We start from the raw sequence: 10167 nt of genomic DNA, 5'->3' as shown, positions 1-10167 counted from the left end.
GAGCCAGCAGCTGGGCTCCCCAGGAGACAGGGGACTGGACTGCAGAGGGGCGGTTGTTTTGCTTGGGGTTGCTCTCTGCTGGCCAAAAATCCATCCTGCAGCGCCACCACAGTGGCACGTTTAAGGTGACCCCAGATGGGTACCAGCTCTCAGCTATGGAGGGGATGAGGTTAGGTCTCCTCGCTTTGGGTGTCCCAGATGTTCATGCTCCCCCAACCTTGATGCCTAAGCAGTTGTGCTGGCTGTCGTGGCAGGTACCTGGCGAAGCTGTCTTCAGTGGGGAGCATCTCCGAGGAGGAGACCTGCGAGAAGCTGAAGGGCTTGATCCAGCGCCAAGTGCAGATGTGCAAGAGGAACCTGGAGGTGATGGACTCGGTGCGGCGCGGAGCCCAGCTGGCCATTGAGGAGTGCCAGTACCAGTTCCGCAACCGCCGCTGGAACTGCTCCACACTGGACACCCTGCCTGTCTTTGGCAAGGTGGTAACACAAGGTGAGCTGGGAGGACGCGTACCTGGGATGCTGCTGCATGGGAGATGGCTACAACAGCAGTCCAGTGGGCTGCAGGAGGGTTTTGCTTGTTTGCCCTTGAGCCAGTGTCTGGGGAGAGTAGGGAATGAGCCAGTGTTGGATCTTAGGGCTGACAAGTCTTCCCAAGGCATTTCAGCAGGGCTCCTTTGACTGTATTAGGAGCAGCATATCCAGATCCTCATAGGTCCTTGCAGCTGCTGGGTGCTTCCTCTTCCAAAACTTTTTCACGCCCAGCGGGTATCCATCACATAGAGGCACCAGCCCAGGGCATCCAGAGAGCCGGGACCTTTTACAAGGACATACCAAGTTCAAGCAGGTCCCTAAAGTCACCCTGTAGTCTAATCTCTGCCCCATCAGAGGAGCTTCACTCCACAAAGCTGTGGCTGCAGCGGGATGCTGGATTTATTTGGCATCCTCGCCGCGCACAACCGCTGCCAGACGGAGCCGTCTGTGGGCGAGACCTCGGGCGGACAGCCCTCTGCCGCCTGATGCGAGTAAAACACGCGGCGGCTGGACCCTCCGAGTAGAGCCACCACACAGCTGCCAGCCTTTTTGGGGATTTATGGCCAGGGCAGGCCCAGCCCCTCCCCTCCCAGCTGCATGCAGGCATCCTGCAGGCACAGGGCTGTGATCAAACCAAGCAAACACCCTGAACATGGGGGTGAGTCGATAGAGGGGAAAGCCCTTCTGCAACCCCTGGAGACCACCGGAGCAGCCCTTGCCTCCCCCTGGGTGCCGCTGCCATCTCGCTCCCCATCCCAGGACCCCTAGGCCAAAGCCTCCTCTCCCCCAGCTCCTTGTTTGACTTTCACCCCTCAAAGCAGGGGTGAAGATCTCTTCTTTTGAAGGTTCAGGGACTGGAAATACCAGAAACTAGGAGTCTTCTCTTTTTAGGCAGCCACAGCACAAACCGACCAACACGATCCTACTATTAATCTTAATTAGCTTGAAGGCGGTTCAGTCCCCGCTCTGGCTGGGTTCTCCCCAGCCAGATTACAGCTAGGTGACCGAAGTAGCTGCCCTCTGTCCGAGCTCACAAGCCCCCCCCATCCCCTACCCCTAGCATGGGACTACCCCACATGCCAACCCTCCTTGCTTGGAGACAGAGGAGCTGTGGCCTCAGCCGTCCTTGGAGGATGGTGGGGATTTGGGTGTTGCAAGAGCTGATCCCTGCCTGGGCCACCCTGTGTGTTTATGCCCAGGGGTGGCCCTGACTTCCTAGACAAGCTCTTCCTAACAGTGTGGCGCCACATGGGTAGACACAAGAGCTGAGAAGGGGCTGCACCCTGGGTACCAGAGTGGTTTTGCAAGGTGCTTTGGGGTAGTTTAGGAGGTGCTGGAAGCTACAGGACCCTGTGTGAAAGAATGGCAAGGATCTGCAGCTGCAGGGGATGTTCCTGGATGTGGAAAGCAGCCAGCACTTTGGATGCAGGAGGAATTCCATGGCAGAGGTTCCCTGCAAGCACCAGTCTCTCCATATGAGAGCGCAATACAGCCTTTGCATCTCTCTCATTGCCAGGTTATAATTTGTCATCGTGTTCACCTTTTTAACCTTGTGGGGCAGTTCCCAGTTCCTGCACTATTGCAAGACAGGGCTCTCGCTGCCACAAACAATCTCCCAGCCCTGAGGTGTCTCTGCTGAGACTGGTCCAGGCTTGGCACTAAGCAAACAGCACCCCTGGGAGTGGGGAGGATTAGTGTGGGGAACCTCATCTTGGGAGGAAGAGACAGAGCAAAGGGCTTGATTTGATAGCTCTGTAGAGCATGTTTTGCCAAGAGCCAGTTTTCAGACCAACTTTTCAAGGGGATTTATGTGCAATATCAGCATTAGGAGGGACGAGGAGCAGAGACACAGGCAACAGCCCACCAAGGGTCTTTGTCCACCCCCTCCAGAAAGCCCTCTCACACATCTCAGACTTGCTGCCACACTTCCCACCATCATTTGTGCTGTTGCAGGGACGCGGGAGGCAGCATTCGTCTATGCCATCTCTTCGGCAGGGGTGGCCTTCGCAGTGACCCGAGCCTGCAGCAGCGGCGAGCTGGACAAGTGTGGATGTGACCGCACAGTGCAGGGGGGCAGCCCACAGGGTAAGTGTGCAAGGGGATGGAGCAGCCAAGGGAGGGGATGCAAAATTGGCCAAGCATGGAAATACCCACTCTCTGGAGTCACCCAGCAAGGAGGAAAACATTTAAAAAAAACCCCAAACCTCCTGTTAGTCTATGTGAGTCCCTCATGGGGCAGGGAAAGTATCTTGTTCATGTGTCCTCCAGGGCCACACTCTCCAGCTCCCCCAGTCCACCAGGCAGCCCAGCCTAGGGCGTAGCAAGAGAGAAGAGGGGGCAGGTCAGCTGTATTTTAGCAGGAGCAGGGCTGGAGAGGACAAACAGGGCAGGCTGGCTCCCTCTCATTTGTGCTCTCTGCCTTAGGCTTCCAGTGGTCGGGCTGCTCCGATAACATCGCCTATGGCGTGGCCTTCTCGCAGTCCTTCATCGACGTCCGCGAGAGGAGCAAAGGGGCTTCTTCCAACAGAGCGTTAATGAACCTCCACAACAACGAGGCAGGGAGGAAGGTAACGGTGAGGGGGAGACCTGGGCAACTGGTGCGGCTCTGCAGCATCCCAGCTGGGGTCTGTGGCCGCTGCTGGGGCTTGTTTGGCTTCATTTAATCCCATCAGCTTTCTGCACAACCCTTCCAGACTCTGTGCATTGCACCCTCCCTGCTGTGTCCATCCTGAGCTGACTGTCCCATCTCGTTTCTTGTGTCCGCTCCAGGCAATCCTGAACAACATGCGGGTGGAGTGCAAGTGTCACGGTGTGTCAGGCTCGTGCGAGTTCAAGACGTGCTGGAAAGCCATGCCCCCCTTCCGCAAAGTGGGCAGCGTCCTGAAGGAGAAATTCGATGGCGCCACAGAGGTCGAGCAGAGCGAGATCGGGTCCACCAAAGTGCTGGTGCCCAAGAACTCCCAGTTCAAGCCGCACACGGATGAGGACCTTGTCTACCTGGACTCCAGTCCTGACTTCTGTGACCACGACCTCAAGAACGGGGTGCTGGGCACCAGCGGCCGGCAGTGCAACAAGACCTCCAAGGCCATCGATGGCTGCGAGCTGATGTGCTGCGGCCGGGGCTTTCATACGGACGAAGTGGAGGTTGTGGAAAGGTGCAGCTGCAAATTCCACTGGTGCTGCTCCGTCAAGTGCAAACCCTGCCATCGGGTGGTGGAAATCCATACGTGCCGGTGATGCGCAGAGGGTAGCGCCCATCCGTCCCCCTCTCCAACTGACCCTGCTTCTCCCTTGCCCCATGGCCAGGACTGAGGAAAGTAACCCAGACGCTGCAGGGGGAGTGCAGCCCTTCACAGAGACAGAGCCCCAGAGGAAAACAGATTTTAAAGAAAAAAAAATATTTAAAGTTTAAAAAAAATTGATCATTGTTGGTTTTTTTTGTTTTGTTTGCTCGCTTTATTTATTGCTGAAGCCAGAGCCCCTTGGTGTCCTGTGCCAGCAGGGACGTGTCTGCTCTCGGAGGCTGGATGGGGACCTGAGTGATGCCTGCTCTCATCGGATGAGCTCCTCACTGACTCCAGAGCACTGCAAACAGGAGGTGTTTAAGCTGAGGCTAGCTTTAGGCACTTGGTATCTTCTATCGCAGTTATTTTTATTTGTTTAAGGCGTGTGCTGAGCATCCCAGAGCGCGGCTTGCCTTGGCTGAGCCTCAGGAGAGGATGGAGCACAGCCAGGTGCATTGCAGAGGATGGGCAGATGGTGATGGGGTGGCACTGTTCCCGGGAGTTAAGCTCAGCGTGGAGAGAGCCCAGCCAGGGTGATCAGTATATGAGGCGGACGTGGGACAGTCCCACATCCCCTTGTTGTGGGATGTTCGGTGGCCTCCTGGGCACTGGATGGATTTTGGAGCAGCTCCCATGGCCACTTGCCATTTACAGAAGCTCCTCAGCAGCTGCCCAGGGCAGTTGGAGGACACAACTGTTCCCACCATGTTCCCCTTTGCCTTGCCAGTCCTCTTCCCCCCTCACCTCTCCAGCATCTTGTTCCACTGGAGACTCTGGAGAGGGTCTGGAGAGGCCACGGTACCTGCAATCCAATGACTTTTAATGGAGCTGGGAGCTGATGGGAAGAAATCCCAGGGGATTTCTTTTCCTCTGCCCCATAATTGCCCTCACCTTGCTCACCAGCATCCCACAACCAGGCCTCCTCTTATGCCTGTATGTGCTTGCTCCCCACGCTTGGTTAGGGCTCTGGGGACAGTCCCCATCCCACTGGTTGCTGAGAAAGGCAAAAGGATAAAGTGGAGCAATTTCTGGGGATGGGGGAAACTGCTGCTGGGGGGAAAAGGAGCTGCTTGGGCTGTGCTGAGTGCTGACGCATATGTGCTGCCATACGTGCCCCGACCACCAGGATTTAGTGCAGCAAGGCCACAGCTGCCCCATCGCGGTCCCTGCAGCCTGGCCTGGGGCGATGCCATGAGGGTAACGCACTGTCCTACCCGCTCCAGCTTCCTTCTGCCTGGGATCGGGTTAGCGCAGAGTCCTTGCTGCTGGGCTGCAGGATGAAATATTTGGAGAACTAATAAGCAGAGGGGCACAGCGAGGGGAGGTGGAAAGCAAACCAGTTCCTCTCTCCCTCACCCACTTGTCTGCAAGTTGAGAGGTAAAAGGAGAGCAGAGAAAAACCTCAAAATGACATCTCAAGCCAACAGGAACATCTACCCGTGGTGCGGCGAGGAGTTGGCACGGCGTGGCATTGCTGAGCCACCCTGTGCAAGCTGGGCACTCGCTGCATGGGCCAGAAAAGCCCGGAGCTGTGACCGGCACCCTCTGGGCTGGAGGAGAGGGTCCTTGCAAACCTGCAGTCTTGTTTTTCTTCCTTGTTCATCCTGCGAGTGGAAAGGTTGGGGGAATGTGCAGACATACGTTAAGTCCTGTCTGTGCTGTGGCAGTGATGGGCTGGGGGAGAGTCTGTGGTGGTTGGAAGGGCTCCAGACACCATCCGGCTGGAAGGCTGCTGACAACTGACTCAAAGCAGCACAGGGTGAGGGAGGTTTGCATCGAAGCATCCCCCCAGTACCCTCTGGCTGCCTCCCTCCTGCCTGCTCAGCCCTAGCTCCAAAAAACATTCAGCAAAGGGTGCCGGGCGGCAGGAGGACACGCTGGGGAGACCTTGAGGTGGAGTTGATCCACTTCAATGCAAACCAGAGATCTCCTCACCAGAGCAGGGATCGCCTCTCTCAATGGCTCAGTTGGCCAAGGGTGCAGGATTAAATCCTCATGGTGGGATCTAAACTTCAACCCCCCCCCGGCTCCATCTCATTAGCCTACCAAGGCGGCAAGTTCTCTCAAGTACCTTGGAGACTCTGCCTTCTCTTCCCAGTTCATGCGGAGGAGGCCACAGACCTCAGGCCACCGGCCAAGTTTGCTGCTTGTTGTCCATCTAGGATGAGGGCCAAAGCTGAACAAGACAATCCAGATCAGTGTGGAGATAATCTCTGCGCACAGGATTTTTTCAGGCTGCGATGAAAGCTGAGCCCTGTAAATGTCACCCAGAGATACCCCGGCTCTGCAGCACTCTGGCTCTTCTCACAACTGTCAAATCCAGCACTGGGGGGAATGTCTTCTTTTCATATTTACTTGGTCTATTAAATAATGAGTTTGTGCTGAATGAGCCACAGGGTTTTCTCCTCCCAGCAATCGGGTCTCCTGGACTAAGTAAAACCAGCACGTGCTGTGAACACCCAGTGGGTGCTGCTCTCTTCCCAAGAGCCCACGGCCAGGAGGAGAGGTGCCCCTTGACAGTGTAACAGGGACACTAAGACTGTTCTTGTCCCTCCTCCTGTATCCCTCGGGAGGTGCTGGTGTTTGGACCACAGGCTGCATCCCTACTTTCCCATCAGCGGAAGGAGAGCTTGCTCGCTAATCTTCTGCCTTAACCACTTGACACACTGCTGGCTTAAGAGGCCACTTATCTTAGATTTCAGTAAGTCTGCGACTTCCTTCTGTCTAGAGGGCGCTGATATTCATCTGCTTAAAACAGTGCTCCCCTGCATGCAGCCAAGGGCCACAGCTGCTAGGTCTGCTGCTGGAAACAACTTGCCAGTGACCTTGAGGTACGTTTGAGCTGGGAGGGGGCAAGAACTGCCTGTAGGTGCAGAATCAGGGACCTGCCACCTCTTGCCTCCATCCCTGTGCTGGAGGGATTTGGTGGGGATGCGGTGCCAGATGCCCAGCACATTCCAAGCTGCCCTCAGCCAGTGCATTTCACTTGTCCCTTGTCCTCCACAGGTGCATCCTTTTCATGTTCCTTATGGTCCAGAGCTGCTCGCTTCAGCACAGGCTGCTGCTGGCTCTGGCTGCACTGATGCTCTGCCTTGTCTCCTTTCTTCAGTTGTAGCTCCATTTTTGTGCTCTCCAAGCTCACCTTCCCGTAGGGTTCATGGTAAAACCAATGGCTTCTCTCATTTTGCCTCCATGGGTGGCAAGTTTTTTTAAGTTTAACCGTTGTTGAAGAAATAGGATGGGAGAAAATGAGTCCTAAGCCTCCCAAAAACCCTTCCTTCAAATGGCTCCTCTCTTCCGTGATGTATCCCACCCCACAACCTCAATCTCCATCCCTTCCCATCCCCACGCCAGCTTCAGCCCCAGACTGTCTCCATTCCCCGACTACCTCCCAGCATGGTGGTGAAACGAAGACGTGCTTCAGCCCCGTGCTGAAAGAAGGTGCAGGGAGATGTCGGCTTCTCTGTCACTGTGGATGGGACAAGACGTTCATGTCCTCCTCCTCCAGTCCCCGAACCCACTCAGCCTGTCCCCTACATCCCCCATGCATCCAAGAACATCCCGCTAATTCTTTCCCCACCACCGCATCCCCCCATATGCTCGCTCTTCTGACAGCTCCACAGGCTCAGCACACAGTCGTCCTCCTCCTTGGCCTCCTCAACACCCTCTCCCTGCTGAGATCTTCTGTCCTCCAAGGACTCACAGGCCAACGTCTCCACCCGGCCTCTCCCACTCATAAACCTTCCTGGATGTCCCACTGCCAACTCGAGATCATCCTGGCAAAAACAGGACATCCCCTCCAAGTGCTCCCCACCCTGCTCTGGTGGATGGGTAACTAACTCCATGATTTTTTCCCATTCCCCAAACTCCCAACTTCACGACCAGTTTCTGCTCCTTTTTTCTTCTCCTTCACTCCTGGAAAACCCATGCCATGTGTCACATACCTTCAACCTCAGCTACTCCATGCACTGGGCTTCACGTCTGCCACCTCTCCACTCTTCGGTCTGAGCACAACACGGGCAAGCACAGGGACAGAGCTAATATTTCTCTCCAGATGTTTTGGTCACATCTCCCTCATGTCCTTTATTGGCAACGAACACTTTCATCACTGAACTATGTCATCCTCCCTCCCTGGCCACACTCAGCCTCACCCGCCACTCTCCTCATAAAGCAACTAAATCAGCGTGGATGACATTAACAGTGCTCATGCAGAGCACAAATTAACACAAATTAGCACTCATATCCTTTCCCTCCCTTACACCATCAGCAAACATAATTAATAGCAAATCCTACTGAATATTCCTGCAGGGGTGAACACATTAATTTTCCTGTATCTCCTGCTCTCCCTTTATCCACATGACTTTACGAGCTGGCTGTAGGGAAGCCAAGTGATGTTGACAGCAGGAAACAAGAGCCTGGGACCACTGAGAAAAGATGCTTTAAGGATGGGATGGTGTCTCTCTGCAGAAGAGGATGAGTCTTCCTTATAGCTGCCATGTCATGGGAACTGGAAATGATGGGTCTCACCTCAGCCTGGCATAAGTGCACCCGTGCTGGGTGACCGCTGCTCCCACCTACACCTACTTAAGATGTCAGTGGTGTCTTGGCCGCCTGGGCACTGCCTCCATCAGCCCCAAAGCTGCGGCAGAAGGCCACGCTGAAGGATGCCCAGCGGAGCAGAGCCTTTGACAGCAGCGTGATCCCGTGACAGCGGGAGGGCGCCCAGCCAGCGCTCCTCAGAGAGGCCTCCCAACCCTGACTGCCAAAATCCTGCTTTAAGTACAGGAAAATAAATTGTGCAACCTGCCTTAGACTGGATCGTAACACCCAGTGCAGGCGGAGGGGGAGGAAGAGGCAGGAGCCAGGCTGAGGATCAGGCCCCGCATCTTTGCACTTAGGCTAATGGACCATGCTAACAGCTGGTGCTTGAGCAGCGCCTGCACCAGGCAGCCCACTCCTGTCTCTCACAGGTATGCTCAGGATGTTTCTGCAGCTGCAGAGCCCCTCCTCGGGGGTCCCAGAGATATGGCCATGCACAAGCCCCATCTCCTTGGGCCTGTGCTTAGACCTCAGGTTCCACAAGTTTCCCTAGGCTGGCCTCCTGACCTGGCAAAACATTCCTCCCCCCATCCCAAATCTGACCATTAATATTTCCTCAAGCGCGTGGAGCAAGGCATGTTGGCTGGGTGACTGCAAAGGCCTCGTACCACTGCAGATCCCCAACCTGCCCTGGGCAGCGCCTCCACACCAGAGGTTAGGTCCAGAGCAGCTAAATCATACATCGGCGTCCTCTCTTTCCAGACCTCCAAAAGCACAGATTGCAAGCCTTAATTACAATCAGCAGTGCAAAAATAAAAAACCCACCTAAAAACCCCGAATGGCTGTTCCTCCAGGCTGAGCCCGCCTGTTCTTCCAAGTCTGATGTAGGACAGTTGTTGCACTATCGCAGCTTTGCTCCTGTAACTGCGGCCGTGTGAAACATCCATGTGAGAGCCTCCACGTGCACACCACAAGTGAGAGCTATTATAGTAAGCCACAGTAAGAAGGGGTGTGAAAATACAATGTCATTTCTTCAGATGCCCCAGCCTCCCTGAGCTGGGTGGTAGCCAAACTCAGTCTGTGAGGTCTCATCACTGCCTCCAGCCCTTTCTAAAAGAAGGCTGTCAAGCAGGGTAGCAAAGCAACCAACCACCAGACAGACAATCTCCTTCACAAGTGATGACTGGTGTACAGACCAGGAACCGAAACCATGGTGGCTGGTCACCTCTCTCGCCTGCCTCTATATCCCCAGATACCCAGGAGATGGTCTCCTAGAGGTACATGGACCCTTCGCCATAACACGACCACTGCTCACCAACCAGGAACTAAATTCTTCCTCACAAAATAACCCAAAAAGCCATCAGCTTCTCCAGTTCCCATCTTTTGGCCTGCAAGATGATTTCAGCTATGTGTACGTACAAGCATTGCTTTGCTGGTGCAGAAACAAGACATGCACCATCTGCTCCCAGCACTCATCTAGAACTGTCACAAAAATTGCCATAGCCAGGGAAGGACAGAGGACACTGAAAGTGCTACTGCATCTTTCCTCTTATCTACGGTTTCCGCCAAAGAAACCCAAGAGACACAGCACCTGACAACACATGTAATTTACAGCCTCGAAACCTCAACTTTTCTGAAGGAAAGTTGGTGTGTGGAGGTTCATCAGCTAATGGCTCTTGAACCCAAGAATTAGAAATCTAAAAGGGAGTTTTCAGGCTGCTGCTGAAATAGACAGTTCAGGTGTCCTGTTGTACTGCAAAAGCTGCTTGCTGAGCTACTGTCCAGTAACGAAGTTCTACAGAAAATTACATGT

The 10167-nt window shown here is 54.7% G+C and overlaps 1 protein-coding gene across 1 annotated transcript; it reads left to right on the top strand.

The window, feature by feature from the left end:
• The first annotated feature begins 260 nt into the window (after positions 1-260).
• On the top strand, positions 261-3943 carry WNT4 (wingless-type MMTV integration site family, member 4). Its single transcript, XM_010146518.1, has 4 exons — positions 261-490; positions 2485-2616; positions 2956-3098; positions 3301-3943. The coding sequence occupies exons 1-4, from the start codon at positions 343-345 to the stop codon at positions 3766-3768; spliced, it is 891 nt and encodes a 296-aa protein (XP_010144820.1). The 5' UTR covers positions 261-342; the 3' UTR covers positions 3769-3943.
• The last annotated feature ends 6224 nt before the right edge of the window (positions 3944-10167 follow it).

The sequence above is a fragment of the Eurypyga helias genome, unplaced genomic scaffold, assembly GCF_000690775.1.
Source record: "Eurypyga helias isolate BGI_N326 unplaced genomic scaffold, ASM69077v1 scaffold35812, whole genome shotgun sequence".
Lineage (NCBI taxonomy): Eukaryota > Metazoa > Chordata > Aves > Eurypygiformes > Eurypygidae > Eurypyga > Eurypyga helias.
The sequence above is the reverse complement of the archived record's forward strand: the minus strand, read 5'-3'. Positions and strand labels throughout refer to the sequence as shown.

Bases quoted from the DNA above. Each gene is read 5' to 3' on its own strand.
- WNT4 (XM_010146518.1), top strand. From the start codon at position 343: ATGTGCAAGAGGAACCTGGAGGTGATGGACTCGGTGCGGCGCGGAGCC. The intron at 2,617-2,955 runs GTAAGTGTGCAA...TCTCTGCCTTAG, and splicing joins GCAGGGGGGCAGCCCACAGG to GCTTCCAGTGGTCGGGCTGC. The intron at 3,099-3,300 runs GTAACGGTGAGG...TGTCCGCTCCAG, and splicing joins ACAACGAGGCAGGGAGGAAG to GCAATCCTGAACAACATGCG.